The following is a 16441-nucleotide window of genomic DNA, read 5'->3' as shown; positions in this document are numbered from 1 at the left end:
CATTTGGCATTTTCCAGGCCAGAGGAGCCTTACATTTACAGAGAGTCTGAAAAGCCTGAAACTGAATTTTGACCACATGCCACAAAGTTAACCCATGAAAGCCTCTTTCAAAGGCAACAAGTTTCCTGTCCTTTAACAGAACACAGCAGTGTTGGCTTTTCACTGTGGGTTAGAAACACCCAAAAATCCAAGACTGGTATTTTGGCTCCATTGTAATGGCACCTACCAGGAATCTACAGCCTGGTAAAATAAACTTTAAAAGGCCAAAAAAAGCAAAGCTCTGACATCTTTCCACAGAAAATCTTTTAGAAATAAACTAAAAAGAAGGAGGAAAACTGCAGTACACTCACCAGGCGTGTATTAACAACAGGAAACAGCAATGCCAACAGGGCCCCATTCAGCATATGCATCTGCAGCCTTGGGAAAAAGATGGGTATTATTTTCACAGATGGAAATAAAATGCAATGTTTTCATTTATTTTATGTGGTATCTCTTCAATAAATGGTAGCAAGACATCTAAAAAATTCTTTTGTCTTGAATTTTAACAAAGTCACTGTTAAATGCAATAATGGGATACTGTTAAATGCAATAACCAGGAGAAAAACATATCTTTAAATACACACTTAAGGAATTTCCTAAAGTAGGACTGCTTTCTATAACAAGCTTTGGATTCCTAGAAAGCCTGGACTGTCTGTAATCCTGTTCATGGTGCAAGCTGCTGGAGTTGGAATTCTGCTGTTCACTTGTCTACCAGTGCTTAAAATAGCATGTTTGATAAAGCCATTTTATCCTCTATGGATGTATAGCTACAAAGTAAAGCTTCAGGAAGCTGAAAAAAGTGCCTTAAATAAAAAAATTACATTTATCAAAATGCAACAGAAAGTTCTAAGCAAAGCATAAGGCAGAAAAGTATTATCATAATACTGTATTTTATGTGGCTTTCAGCCATCTTTTGTGAACCACTCTTGCATCACAGGAACAAAAAAAATAGTATCAGAACTGTTTCAGTCTACTTTATATAAGATACAAAGTAAAGGATAAATTGTCTCCAACCACTGTCTGTCATAATCTGTTAGGAATTTAAAAGTAATTTGAGGGAGGGGGAAAGGTATTACAGTTTTAAAACAGTTTTTCCAACATAATTTATGTGCTGTCAGACTGTCAGAAAATAGAAATACTCAGTCTGCAAAAACAACAAATATTGTGGCCTCTGCTCTGCAGAGGATCCTTTAGCAAGGATTTCCTGGGCACCAGACACACTTTCCATGCTCTCCAAGAGGGAGATGTTAACATGTATTCCCTGCGCAAACAAGGTACAACAGGGCAAAGACAGACAGGATGAGGTATTTCCACAGCATAGTTTTTCCAGTAAATGCCTGGGCTAAGCCAAAGCAGAGCCAAATTTAGTGTCGGGGTGGCAATTACAGCCATTCCCATCCAACCCCCTCTTTGCCTGGGAAATCCTCTGACCATCCCACAACACCCCTGGGCAGCAGAGCCTCCTGCACATTGGAAACTCCGGGGGTTTCTAAAGGTAGTAGGAATGTGCAGTATTTTAGAAGAAATTGCATGGATTTGAGAAGTGCTCAGGTCAGGAAGAATTTGCTTTACCCTTCCACAGTTTTAAAATCAGACCCACACTGTATGTGGGGTGTGTAGTATCCTCAGTTCTTACTGAGGATAATACAAAGGTACCAGGCCCATGACAAGTTACAGCAGCTCATCCATTAAACTGAATTAACTCCCCTGTTACTGAGTCATGTTCATAAGTGAGGCCAAACCCACCAGCACAGAAGCACCAAGGGATGGGCCCAACAGTCACCCTTTCCAAGGTGTCATTTTTCAATCCAATCAATATGTATTTCCAACTGGACATAAAACTTAGTATTTATGACTTAAGGATTAATACATTATACAAGTAGATAAGAGATATTACCTGAAGAGAATCATTGCAGTCCGACACGGGGGACAGGCAAGAAGAAAAATCTGAAATGTTGGAAACAAATTTAAATTAATATGACCTCTTAGATTCCATTTTCTAAATCTTCCCTACTCAGTTATGTAGTCACAGATCATTTCTAACCAGAACTGCTTTGCAGCAGAGCTAGAAAAGGCTAAAATCTTGAAAAAATTAAAAGGTCTCACAGTACCTACATATAAAAGCATTTAAGCAGCATGAGCAGCACCAAGAGTTCAGTGCCACAAACAAGCCAAACTCCAGCCTGTTGTTACTGGCATCATGAAAGGCCTTCCCAAAAGCACGTTAGTGTATTGCCAAGCATTTTGTACAGCAGCTCCCTTAACCCTCAATCATGGCAAGGTCCCTGCTGTGCTAAAGATCAGCATTTATGACACCACCCCTACCTTTCCCTTCAGAGAGCCAGAGGAAGCTCTAGAGGATCCCACAAGGATGTCTGTAACAGCCTCCTAATACCTCCCAAGATGAGGCTCCCACAGTGTCTGCTCTCTGTGTGAGCTGAGCAGTCACCTTTAAATACATCCATTGCCACACTGGATGAAGAATTTGTAAACTCCTGTAAAAACATCACCAATTGTGAGCCAGAGAAAGTAACTGAACACAAGGGGAGCAGCACATTTGTTTCTCTTTTCAGGCCATACTCCTACCAAAAATAGCACTCGATCTGCATTTTTATGTAATAAAGTTTTGTTGATTTGCTAAAATGCCCCCTCTAAATTCAGAGGGCAAACATCATCCTTTTATATTGCAGTCCAAAATCTCACATAGCAACTTAAACTTCATATCAGCAAGTCTTACTCTAGATGTAAGGAGATTACTACAGAAGAGATCAGCAATAAAAATTAAATTCCTTTTTTTTTTTAATATTGCCCACTACTGCAAAGAAGAGACTCTGGCTTATAAGTCCAATAAGTATTTCAGAAAAATATGGATCACACTTTTTTACTGCTGTTACTAAAATAAAGTCACAATACTTTATTTCACTGCCAACCAGGAAACAAGTTATCATTGAACCACCCCAAGGGAGAACATTTGTAGAATTTCTGCTTTGTGGATTTCGGTTGAGACAATTCACCAAACTTCTCTGCAGTGTTGCAGGGCTGGAAAGAGGCCTCTGATGGACACTGAAATTAAACCCCACAGATCATGTCCCTGCTGCAGCAACAGCAGGAGCCTTGAAATCTGGATCATACTCCTGAGCCCTTCTGTATAAAAGGGGCCTCTTGTTGGTACCATACAAACATAAAACTTCCAAATAATTTCATTCCAAGTCAAGTTCCTAATATACAGACATTTGAATGTTGAATTCCAATCAGTCTCAGTAACAGCTTAGAACACCACACAAGCTCAACCAGTTTTTCCCAAGTCATACAACACTCTAATAAAGGCACAGCAAGAGAGGCAGCAATTAAATTTAATAGAATGTGCCTCAAGACATTTTCTTAGTGAACACTGTACAATCCAATCACAGTTTCTCTGAAGCCTTCCATTTAAAAAGAAGTAATTTCAACTCATTAGGGCAGAGTAAGAAGGAAGGGAACACAACAGATGCATGATGAGCATTCACTAATGGATGTTTTTCTGTGCTAAGAGAGGGGAAACAAAAAGGTACATGCCTGAAAAAACCTTATGAGGAGAGGTGACCTTGCACATAAGACCCATGTGGCTCCTGGGGAGGTGGCAAACACTTACTATGCTGCAATTACTCCAATCTTGAATATTTTTGCAATGAACTTTGTTTACTAACTAAAGTTTCTTGAATTTGGACCACATTTCCCGTATTCAGAGACCATAAATATCTTCCACGTATCTCCTCATATAACTACTTTGTATCTCTCCCATAATTACTTTTTCACATGCCACCTGCATGCATTAGTCAAGCTTTTTTGACACTTTTTGTTGTGTGTTAGAAACAGGAGATATGACATTCAGTCTTGCTAGGTCATTCAGAGTTTTAAATTCAGATTATTTTATGATTTCCTTCAATTCAGAAATCTGACAGAAGACATGTCTTTGAAGCATAATTAATACTGTTATGAAACAAACTCTGCTCTTCTAAGGCACAATTTTTTTTTCTTTTTACTTCTGACATCTTTAAAAAAATCTACAGATTGACCTTTTTCTTTATATATACAAGATAATCAAACCAGAAACGTGTCTTAATCGTATCAGACATTTCTTTTTCCAAGACACTCCAACTACTACGTGGTAAAGCAAAAGTTACCCTGCACATCTGTGCACTCTGAATGTCAGTGCTGAGGATAAAAACCAGCCCATACTTAAAAGAGATGGCACAGTTACAGAGACTGAGATGGACATACCAATCCAAAACACTTCACTACCATGGAGACAGGCAAAGAAGAGAACAAGACTCACAGCTGCTTGTTTTTACTTCAGCTCTACTGAAAGGAACACAGTTTTTGGAACTGATGAGGGAAAAATAAATATTTAACATTTTTAAGCATTCAAATCCCTGTGTTATGAGGGCTCCTTCAGAAAATAAGCCCGACTTCCATATTTTATGACAGCAGAAAAATCATAACTAGAACGTTTATGTTAAAACTTTAGGATTATGGAAGAGATCTTCAAATGCTTCAGCTGCCAGCTGCAAGTTTTCTCCTTTGTCTAACACTTCCTAATTCCTTGACGTGTTAACATGCCACATTTCACCACTAGTTTTAGTAATCAACATTTCAAAAATCAAGACTAGTAAAAATCTCAAGAGCTATTCTCAAAGATATGCACAACGTTTGATTCAAAAAGGATGTAACAGCAATACTGCCTCTGAACTGAAGAAAAATACCTCTTCAAGTATATATTTAACTGAATGTTATTGCCTCAATCCATGAACTAAACTGGGAGAACTCACTGGGGTTTTTGTTTGGTCCTATGAATTGGCTTTGCTTTTATTCCAGAATATTCCAAATCTTTCCAGAGAGAGTGCTCAGGCATTGGAATGGGCTGCCCAGAGAGGGGGTGGATTCCCCATCCCTGGAGGTTTTTCAGGTGAGCCTGGCCGTGGCACTGAGTGCCATGATCTGGTAAAGGGACTGGAGTTGGACCAAGAGTTGGACTTGATGATCTCAGGGGTCTTTTCCAACCCAACTGATTCTATGATTCTACAAAATACTCCACATAAGAGCTCCCCTCAGAAGTATTTTAATGGCACTAATTTTCAGTAGTACACTGAGGCAGAGAGCACAGTCTGAGCTCATTATGAAAAGCTTTTCTTCTCCAGCCTCAGCCCTGCTGAGACACAAACACGCACAACAAAGATCATCTTGTTTGATCAACAAACTAAAGAGACAAAAGACAATTCAAAAGGTAGCAGGAAGGAACAGAACAAGTCACACAAGTGTAACCATTCCGGATTCGCCATCCCCCGAAGTAGCACTCGTGGGATCAATGGGAACACTCAGGGATGTCTGAGTAGCTCCTGGCAGGGCAGGGCAGCCCAGCCCAGCCAAGGAAAGCCCTGCACCCCACACCAGCAGCACGGAGTTCATACATTCACCCTCCAACTCAGCAGCTTGAGCCGCTTCTTGGATTTACCATCTCCTTGCAGCAGACTGGAAACACATCGTTCTTTTCAAACATTCCAGTCATGATCACTTAACCAGATTGTAATTGATTGGTTTGGGGTGGTCTGGTGGTGTAAAGGAGAGCACTCTGGACTCTGAATCACAAGGTCGTGAGCTCGAGTCTCAGTAGGGACTGTCCTCTGGCAGTTAAAGCCTCCCTGCCATCCCATCCCATCAGATCTCGGATGCTCAGCAGGGTCAGCCCCGGTCAGCACCGGGTGCTGTGACAGTCCTGGGGACTTCCCTGTCACTGTCCAAGCTCACTTGGCTGTGGCAGAGGGACCTCAGGACTTAAGCAGTGAGGCCAGTTCTGTGCACGCTGAGCCTCACCTAAAACATCCACAGGGCAGGTTGGAAGGGCACACCCACATGGGGAGAGCCCTTCCCAAATCTTCATTCTTGAAGTTTGACCATACATGCAATAGATTGGTTTAGTACACTATTTCAAAATGAAAACTTCAAGAGGTTGGATTTTAATTTCTACTGGCAATATTCAGAGTAATGTGAAAAATTCATGGGAACTGGATTATTCCAAAATAGCAATGAATTTAAAACAAAAGGAAAAAAAAAAAAGATAGAGAGAGAGAGAGAGAGAGAGAGAGAGACAGGGTTTGGCCAACCTGCACTGAAATAAAAATTTTCACACTCTTAGGTGTATTGAAGTACTCTCCAGAGCAGAAGAGATTAAAAAGCATGTTTAGAAGGCTAAGGTACAGTACACTTATCTTAGGGTGGTAGGGTTAAGTGAACTTCACAGTACTTATGCAAACAATCCATTTTCCTACACAATAAGGCAAGGAACATCCAAGCAGATGGACAATTTAAGAGATGTAAAAGACTTTTTAATTAACTCTAAAATTAATTTCAAAGTATGTTCAAAACAATCATTCTATCATTTATCATGAAGCAATAGTTTAACAATTCCACCTTACAGCTTTGACTCAGTATCACTTTTTGTACAAACTATCAGTTCAACCCTATCACTTAAAAAACATCATTTGCCTTCTCAAAAGTACCTTCAATAAAAATAAAAATCCTGACTGTGGTTTGACAAGTTCAGACTGCCAAATCTGAAAAAGATGGTACATTCCAGTTGCTAAATAGCAGCAAGTTGAATGTATTTAACATTTTGGCATAAACCCCACAGCTGCCTTACTGCAGCTGCCACACAGGTTTGGGGATTAATGTGTCCCATGGAATTGCTAATCTGGCATTAAGGATAGTCCTGATTCAAAGCTACACTGCTGGCAGAGCATTGGGAAATACTACAATAAAAGGAGCTTCTGGGTTATGTAAAGCAGCCTCTGGAAGCACAAGCTGCCCGTTCCTGCTTTCAACTTCCCATTCCCTGTGCTGCCCAGGGATGGGTGAAGGGGAACAAGTTGAACAGTTTCCAGCCTCTGCAGTCTAAGGTACTGTAAATTATGTCTTTTCATTGGGACATTCTAGGTTATCTCCCCTCCCACAGGCTTAGTTTTTTAATTGACAGCTCTGTACTCACCTCCTTTCCTTTTACAGTCTTAGGTAAAAGATTTCTAGGCTTCTCATATTTTAGGATTAATTATTAACATATGACTCAGGTCTTTCTATGAGTGCATTAGAGCTTTAGTTATCACATCTTAGGAATAAGTATTTCAGAGGTCACCAAAGTTACTTTTCCTTTTTCTCTGACTATTACCTGCACCAGCCCTTCACTAGTAGTGAGTTAATTCATTTCACATTCTTAAATCAGTGCTTTAACAAAACCTGACAACCAAAAACTTATCTGGGTAAAAGAAGAAAAAGAGGCTGAATTTTAAAAAATTCCAATTTCTTAAAAAATCTAAATTCAGTGTAAATTAAATTAACTTGCACCTAAATCTGTCAGTGACACTGTGGGAGCTTGCATGAGTTCACAATGAGATTTTTACATGCACATTCATATACACATTCACTTTTGTTACTTCTCCCTCCTGAGCAGGAGGTTTTCTAATGGTTTCCTACAGAAACAAAATCATCATAGCAAATTCCTGCTCTACTCTGCCCCAAGTCACCAATACTTTTCTTCTTGTCACAGTTCAAATTTGTAGGATTTTACAATAGAAACTTGCTATCTTTAGAAACAGCTGGATAGCCAGCATATAATGGCTTTACTACAGCCCATTTTTGAAAACAGAAACAGTAACACAATCCACAAAAAGCTAAGGCATACAACACCACGTTCCTGATAATTTAAGTTGGCATTTCCCTAGCCAACAAAGCATTACTATACAAACAATTAAATTCACTTGACACTAATTACTTGGCCATCTGAATAAACATAAACCCTGGCCACATCAACCTAAAGCCCCGAGGAAGTGTCACCAGCAACATAAGCCCCGTTAGGCTCTTGGCAGGTTTCAAACTCGTGGCTCAGAACTTGTGAGGAACATCAACGGGGCTCAAATTGCTGCAGACAATGTACCACCCCTGCAGGAAAACCCCTCATCTGAGACTGGGAGTGTAAACACTGACAGCAGGGCAAGGAGACAGCACAGAAGGGCTTCCTACACTGGAAGTCAGGAGGTGAAAGACATCCCAGTCCCTGGAATTCCTAAGGTGTCCCATATGGTTAGTGCTGCTGTTCCAACCCACCCTTCATGGAGGTTCCTAAAAGCCTCAGGCAGCTCCTCCTCAAGCATCAGTTTAAGTTACCAGCAAACAACCTGCATGGAATGGTGTGTGAAACTGCCAAATGGGATAAAAAAACTCCCATCCTAAAGATATATTACAGCTAACAGTGATACATTATAGCACTGGATAGCACAGTGAAACAATTATTAACAGCTAGGCTCTAAAAAAAAAAAAAAGAAAAAAAGAAAAACACAAAAAAAATCCCAAGGAAAAAAAAAACCAACCCCAAAAAATTCTAAGCAGAAGAGTTAAAAAAATGAAAAGGGCCTGTCCCTCCCCAACATGTTCCTCAAACTACATGTCACACTTCCAATCATATTGGCTTTAAATCTGTGATGATCTCATCAAAACAAACCAATATCTGGTTACCTAATCATTCATCCAGTGGCCTTTAGATGATAACCCTCAGTGTAAATATTTGGGGTCAGGGAAAGCCAAGCTTTTTCATCTACAATTTCCAATTGTGCAGTTCCTACTCCTGTTTAGAGAGCAAATTACCTTGTGTCAGCTCCCCACTTTTTATATTCTTTTCTCCTAAGAATATCCAGAATAAAGAACAGAATTGCCTAAGAATGCATTGGAGCCTCAAGCACAGCAGTATTTCCAAATTCTAGCAACTTCAAGAGAAAGGCTTAACCAACAGCCTCAGACTCCAGTTCCTCAGCTGGAACACCGACCAGCACCATGACATACCCCATGGTCCCTGTCACCAGGACTACAGGGCACATTTGCAGCTCAGGATAAAGCATTGCTGGCCAGATCTTGTTTAAATTAAAACAGCTGAAGCACAACCTCCAGAAACAAAGAAAATTGTGAATCACAGCCTTAAGGCACATTTGCTATCCTTTTTATAGGAGATTAAAATTACTCTTACTTCTGAATAGGAATCCTTGCCTTGCCTCACATTAATATTTCTCCATTTCTTTACTATATGCTATGATTTACTGAAAGGAAACACAATAGTGAAACAAAGTAAATACAGTGTTAAAACTATCACAGAAAAGCTTTTCCTAAGCTCAATAAATAATTACATTAATTACAATATGAGTAAAAGCCTCTAAACTTCATCTGACAGTGGTTTTGACACACAACAAAATCATTGCTTAAAAAAAATTGTAACAATTGGGGAAAAACTTGACAGTTCTCAGAATCGGGGGCAGATTAAACTCCCTGAGCCTGCCCCGGTGTCCTGGAAGTCAGACAGAGTCTGGAGCATCCAGACCTGGATAAAGGAACTGATGTGTTGCCTCCTGACCTGTCGCTTCCTATCTGTGCCCTGAGGCTGCAATCACCTTCCTGGAGGTAAAATGCATTCTTTGGCAAGAAATGAGCTTTGCCACTGAGGAGCAGTGGTGCTTTCAGTGCTTTGATTCTTCTTCATCTGCCCTTTCTCACCACACACCTCGATGAGTTTCCTCTCTAGCCATCAGCTGGAAGGGAAAGTATCACAAGGCAACTTGCAGCTGTAAAAAGAAAGACATTCTGTATTCTGTAAATCCAAACCCAAGCTGCACGCTCTGTAATCTGGTGTGTTTGTGAGTGTCACTGTGCACACCTTCCACTTAAGGGGTGGATTTTCTGCTCCCAGCCAGCATTTCAGAGCACCAAAAGCACTGCTGACCTTGCTACAGCACCTCACAGTCCTAAGCAGACTGAATTGGAAGTCAGTCATACTGAATTCAAACATACAGCCTTGCTTTTCTCAAAAAAAATTTTTACAATCCTTATCAAATTGTACTAAAATTCAGTTTCATCACATCTCCTGAAACCGAGTCATGTCCTCTGGGGTGATTTTTATAGCACAAGTACCAGGCTTTGGAATGGAGGAGGTGCACACCAAAACAAAACACCAAAACCACCAACAACAAATCACACAGATTAGGGAAATATGCACACGTACAAAAAGTGACATTCAGAAGCCCACATTTAGAGACTTACACTTTGAAAAAAGTATATTTGTTCAAAGGAAATTTTGCCTGTGCTGCTCTACATCTTACCCAACAACCTAAACACAATCTAAAACCAGAGCTATTGAAAAACATCTGCAAATAAGAATACAGCTACCCTTTAGAACTGAGCAACTCATTAAACCTGCTTAGGCATCTCCATAGCATTAATCATCATTTCTATAAAAATTCACTGCATTTTTTTAATCAAATCTTCTTCTTAGTCACACCAAAATAACAGGATGTGAATAACCCTTTACTTTTAATCCAAGGTTTCAAAGAGACAAAATATAGAAAACCACACACAATTTAACTGAATTCTTTAAAATCTTACAAAGCTTTCAAGAACTGCACACATAAATCACAAGAAAAAAAAAGGAGGAACTAATTACTTAGTTACATTTTGGGACATATTCCCAAATGATGCAGAATTCAGTCAAACCATGTTTATTACATAAGTTCTGAAAAAGCACATTGTTTCCAAAAACACAGTAACCTATTCTGCAGAAGAGAGAAATGATCCAAGTCTCTAAAGAAGGCAGAAGTGAAGACAATGAACACAGGATTTGGTATTTACGGAACTGTAGATGCACTTGGGAGTGGTTTTAGTTATGCAAACATCAGCTCGAGATCACTGGATGAAACCAGACTCCCCTACACTTCTTTCTGCCTATCACTTCCCCCTTAGGTTACTTCTCCTTGCCTAAAAAGATCACTTGAAGAAATAATCCAGCAAAACAGATGTTTCCTACAAACACAATTTCTTTACCCCAAAGAAAGGTCAGTCTTTAACTGCCTGAATTGCTGTAATTCAGTGGAGAATTGGAAGAGAATTACAAGTGACCAGCTGAAGATATACCACTGAGAAGCAACTCTTGCAAAACTCTTCCTAAAAAAAATAAATAAAATAAAATTACAGAGCTTATTTTACAGATTGGTGTTAAGTCACCATCCTGGAAGAAGACATAGGTATACAAATATCAGGTTGAAAATTTACAACAGTTTAAGAGAAGGACTAGAGTACAGAGTACATGTTCCTGCCACTTCCTTAAACAAGGTTTCAATAAACTTGACACACTTCTGATTTCTACAGACTAGTCAGTCATAACCTTCAGTGTTCAGAACTGAAGATCTCAGCAACAGTTCAAGAAACCTAATTAAAACTATCAGCTTTACAAACCCAAAATTCAAATTATCACATAATCATTAAGATCAGAAAGAACTTTTTGAGATCACTTCACAGTGTTACCCACAACCTCTGTTTCAGATGCCTTCTTCCTTAATTATTGTTGTTGTTATGAATTTCTCAATACAGACCAATTTTAGCTCTGACTTCTGGTTTATATTTGTGTAAACTTAAACTTAATTGCCTATTAACTCCAGCTGGGTGTCCTACAGGACATCAAGAGACACCATTTTCATTAAGTTACCTTGATTGTGATTAACACCTTACAAAAAGTGTGCCAGAAACTGGTGTACAGGAACAAACAATGGAGAACAAGTTTTCAGTGGAAATTCCAACTGCTCCTCCACTGAACTTGAAGAACTGCTACATGAACACAAGGGTTATGACTGAAAAGTTAGAAAAATGTATAGTTTAAAGAATACAGAACAGATAGAGAACACTGGTTTGATATCATTGGTTTTGACATTGCAAGGCATGAAACCCTTTCACGTCACTAAAGCAACGCTGTAGGTGCTGTGATGGTCAGACACAGGGAGGCAACACCAGTGGGGACACTTCCCTGCAAGCACACTCTGCCTCTGCTGCTTAAAGTCTCCTTCACAAAACTTGTAAAGGAATCAACAAGTGCTGTAATTGGCTGTTGAGGGAATCCTCCCTTCAGTGTCACAATCATGTCTCCTAAAATACTAGAAAGGATTAATGCCTTGAAAACACAACACCTGGTTCCTTAAAGGAAACACCTGCAAAGGCCAACAGGTTTGCAAAACACCATGGATTTAATATTTCCCTTTTAGGACACCCTTTTATGGCAGGTTACAGCAGCAGCACTGATCCAGTTATATCCTCAGTCCTAAAACGTGAGTGGTTTGTGGTTTGTTTTTGTTTTTTTTTTTGTTTTTTTTTTCAAAACAGAAACATTCAGATAATTTTCACAATGACCATTCTTTATGTAAAAAAAGAGTTCAGTCAGACATCTCCCCTTGCTGTACCAAACACTAACTAAACATTGTACTGCACAAATCCACTCCATCCACATCTGGCAGAGAAGACAAATAAGTCTCTATTCACCTTTGTTATAAAATATATATAATATTTTTAGGAGTTGAAGTATTTATCTCTCAATGATGCTAATTTATGACATTGGTGAAGAAACACCCTTCTTCCTCCAAAAGCTATGCAAGAAGCCAAAACCCAGAGCAGGCTGGAAATGAGTGTCACTATTTCTAAACAATTCAACCAGGTGACAGGGCAGCAACAAATTCTCCAAAACAGATTAACCACAGCAACTGTTCAGGCAGTTAAATATGTCCATTAAGTTATGTTCTCCTTACAATGACACGACTAAGCTACTTCTTTTCACTTACAAAAAGATTTGATTTGAGCACAGGTTGGCATGATAGGCAGAAATTAGACCTGATCAAAATCTGTAGAACTCATCAGCCATAATATTTCTCAGTTTTGTCTGCCCAAATGCACTGCAGATCTAACTCCCATTTTATTTTGATCTCATTTCAGTCTTAGGTCTTTTAAGAGCAGTACTTTTGCTTTTATGCAGACAAAATCCAAAGGATAATTTCCATTTCCAAATATTTTGGCTCAGAGCCCAGAGCCTTTGTTGCTGGGGTGAAACAGTCTCAGCTGAAGAAAATGAAAAGAGAAATACGGGAAAAGAAAGAGACCTTTAACAACAGCTACTGCTGCCTTCCCTTTGAAGTGATCTTGACTGTTGTAGTGTGTTTCATCTCTTCACCTCCTACTTTGTTCATCCTATTACTTAGACACAGTAGCAGGATTGTGTATAAAGGACTGCAAGAACAGAAGTGAAGGATAAATTGTATTTTCATGTATTTCACCTTGTCAACCTGTTGCCCTCCAGATATACAGGCCAAAAAACAACACTTGCAAGATTCCAACAGGCTATTACTTGTCTGCTGATAGAAGTAATTTCCTGTCTTTGTATCTAACCTGGTCTCTCTGCTAAAAGCTGTTGGTTTTGCCATTATTTTCATTCTCTACATTAAGCCCAAGTCTATTTCTAATACATCTTCTTCAGGGTGAAGGGCATGACTTCTGCATTTTGCTGACAAACTCACCTTCTCAATTTCATAAATGCTGGAACACCACTTCTAATGAGTAATAGGATTATTTTAAAAAGCTTCATAACTGGTCAAAAAGAGATTCAGAACTGCCCATTCCTGACTACAGAGCTCAAGTCTCCATCTCCCTGGGGAGGGCAAGGGGTGAACAGCACTTGCTCCCCCAGGGCTGTGCAAGGATTTTGCTGAATATCATAACATTATATCTTAAAGACAACTAAACTTTCAAATCCTACTGCTAACACAGCCTCACCTTCTTTCCAGAGGACCACTAGGAAAATTTCCCAGTTGTCACTGAGTATTGCCTAGAAATGGAATGTGGCTGTATAATTTCATTTTAGTTATTTCTACACAGTCATTGCACAACTTCAGTTGCACTCCTGACTGATTGCACAGCTCTCGTTACCCCTCACAGGAAGGAAGTGTCCTGGGCTGTAAACTACTGAGCAAGCATTGCATCATGGCCTGGCAATTTACAGAACCTACTCATTAAGTTCCGGAACTGTAAATTAATTGCTATAAAAGTCTTGAGTGTTGCTGAAACAGCTTATCTTACCCCTCTTGAAATAATACTCATCTCCCTCAAACCTCTGGTACAACCAGGAAAGAGGTTTCCCTTCCTGTTAGATTCACACCTGGAGAGCATTTCCGAACAACTGGCTGGATCTGATTCAGCCACATTACTTTGCATAATGCAATGGGGACCACGAAAGGCACTGATCTGATTTTATTGATCTTAGACAGATGTTATCACTCCAGCTTTTATGAAAGCTTTTTTGTCATTCCTAATTTTTGATCTTAAATTTTCTACAATGTCCAGTGCTGAGTTACACAAAATAATGTTTTTTGATGTCTCCCACACTCCTTACCAAGCTTGGTGGAACTGACAGTTAAGTACATCTACAGGGCTTTTAACAAACACACCTGATAAGCTTTAGATATCCCAGTTCAGTAGCTGTTTCTCTAAGTAACCATTATTTTGAAATAAACACAGATTGCCCATTTTTACACATCAACAACCACGCCACAAGCCATTACAGCACATGCCTTATCCACAGGTATGAGGCCAGATCACTTTGTTCGTCCCACGGGTGAGACACAGGTAACGCCTGTGTCCTTACTGCTCAGCTTCTAAGATTAGAAAGGTAAACCAAGATTGTCTGCACAATGAATAATTTGTTTCACCAACACCTTCACAAAATACATTCACACCCATAGAAGTCACTTTCTTGGGAAAATGGCACATAAATTACACAGGTGCTTTTGCAATAATCCTGTTCTCATTAGATTTGATACAAAGTTTAGCACTACTGTCAGTGGAAACAGCCTCTTCTCTTCTTGAAACAAGGATCAGGTGGAAGCCTCAATTACTTGTATTTTCAACCAGAGATTTGGACATTAGTCACAGCTACAATTTCACCTTTTCATCTGACTTGTTGTTTTTTTTTTTGATAGATTTCACTTCAACTGACTAAAAACTGAGTTTTAAAATGTTTATACCAATTCTTGATGTCTGTACTTTTGCTATGCACTTTTGGTCCACAAACCAGCTACAGGAAAAATATTTCCTTGCAAGTATTTCACAAAAGCAACTTATAGGTGGCCACACAAGCCTTACCTGCATCATGGTGACCACATGGCAGGGATTCAGGAGGTAAATGACAGTCCTGGTGGCAAACTTGAAGCCCACCTCCAGCCCAAAGATGAGGCAGAGCAGCACCAGCAGCACGTTCTTGCCCAAGCTCTCCTTCTTAGTCTGGGGCTGCTGCAGCAGATTCTCCAGCTCCTTGCCATGCAGCTGCCTGAGCTTCCCCAGGGACAGGAGGATCTCCACGATGCCCACACTAAGGAAGACCAAACTCTCCAGCAAGCGCTGCTGCCCAGAGAGAAAGGCAGCGCATTCCGGCCCTCCATTGCCGGCAAAGCTGGGGTCCACCCCCCCGTACATCCAGTCCAGGAGGTTGTGGAGGCTGTAGCGAGACATGGCGGGACGGTGCCTCTTCGCTAGGAACAGGTAGGAGCAACACGGAATCAAAGCCAAAATTCTGCCGGGCTGACGAAACATGAAACGCCCAGACGTTCCCTTTGCAGTCCTGCCTTCCCAGGCTCCAGGAGAACGGGGCACCTCTGCTTGGGGCTAGGGTATTTCTTCCTTTCTCTTCCGATGCCCGGAGGAGTCCCGCTCGCAGCAGCCTGCGGGGAGGGAGAAACCGCAGCTGCAGAGGCTGCGAGCTCCAGACCCCGGGATCCCTCCTCTTCCCGCTCGCCTCCACCACCCCCCGCGCCGTTCTCCCTTCCCCACCGCCCAGGGCTGCCCTTATCGACGGTGTGACCTGCCCCTCCCTCCCTCCCTCCCTCCGCCCGCCCCGCTCCCCCCGCCTGCGCACCCCGCGCATCCCCCGGCGCGGCGCGGGCGCGGTACCTCCGCGGGCGGGCGGGTGTCAGGGAGCGGCAGGCCCAGCGGCCCCGGCCATGGCGCCGGCCTCGGCGAGGGACGAGAAGGAGGAAGGAACGCTCCGCTCGGCGGCAACGCCAGTACGGCCGAGACTCCGGGCCCGAGCGGGCGGGCCGCTCCCCGCGCCTGGCCCGGCCCCTGCCCGGCGCCGCAGCATCACCCCACCGACGTGCCTGACTCACGCCGAAAAATGGACGTGTCCCCCGAATTGGCTGCGCCCGCCGCCCGCTCCTCCCTCCGCCCCGGCTGCGCCCGCCTCCTGCCGCCTCCCTCCGCCGCCGCTCCCCGGCCTCGGCTCCCTCCTGCCTGTTGCCTCTGCCGGTCCCCTTCCTCCTCCTCCTCCTCCTCCTCGTCCTTACCGCAGCCAGCCCCACGCAGCTGCCCGCGGTTCGCCCCGTCGGTGTCATGGGCCGGCAGGGAGGGAAGGACCGGACACAGCTCTCACGCTCCGCACCGCGGTGCTGAGCGCGACCCTCGCGGCAGCGGCCGTGACTCGATAGACGAGTCTGTCAAGTTCCACTGCAGCAGGTGTGGGATGACCAAGCAA

At 41.8% G+C, this 16441-nt stretch overlaps 1 protein-coding gene across 3 annotated transcripts in view; it reads right to left on the bottom strand.

Moving 5' to 3' along the window:
- The window catches only part of TMEM164 (transmembrane protein 164), a 37876-nt gene extending 21764 nt beyond the window's left edge, over positions 1–16112 (bottom strand). Inside the window, exons 1-4 of one of the 3 annotated variants that reach the window (XM_071569186.1) lie at positions 15862–16112; positions 15058–15632; positions 1937–1986; positions 351–417 (exon numbers count right to left, since the gene is read on the bottom strand). In XM_071569186.1, coding sequence (XP_071425287.1) covers positions 351–417; positions 1937–1986; positions 15058–15504 — 564 coding nt within the window. In that variant the 5' untranslated portion in view covers positions 15505–15632; positions 15862–16112. Of the gene's footprint in view, positions 1–350; positions 418–1936; positions 1987–15057; positions 15734–15861 lie in introns of those variants that run through there. The other 2 variants (XM_071569188.1, XM_071569187.1) reach the window with 2 other exon arrangements.
- Positions 16113–16441: the final 329 nt, after the last annotated feature.

This window comes from Pithys albifrons, chromosome 14, assembly GCF_047495875.1.
Source record: "Pithys albifrons albifrons isolate INPA30051 chromosome 14, PitAlb_v1, whole genome shotgun sequence".
NCBI classification, from domain to species: Eukaryota; Metazoa; Chordata; class Aves; order Passeriformes; family Thamnophilidae; genus Pithys; species Pithys albifrons.
Note: the sequence above shows the minus strand (reverse complement) of the source record. Positions and strands in the feature narration are given on the sequence as shown.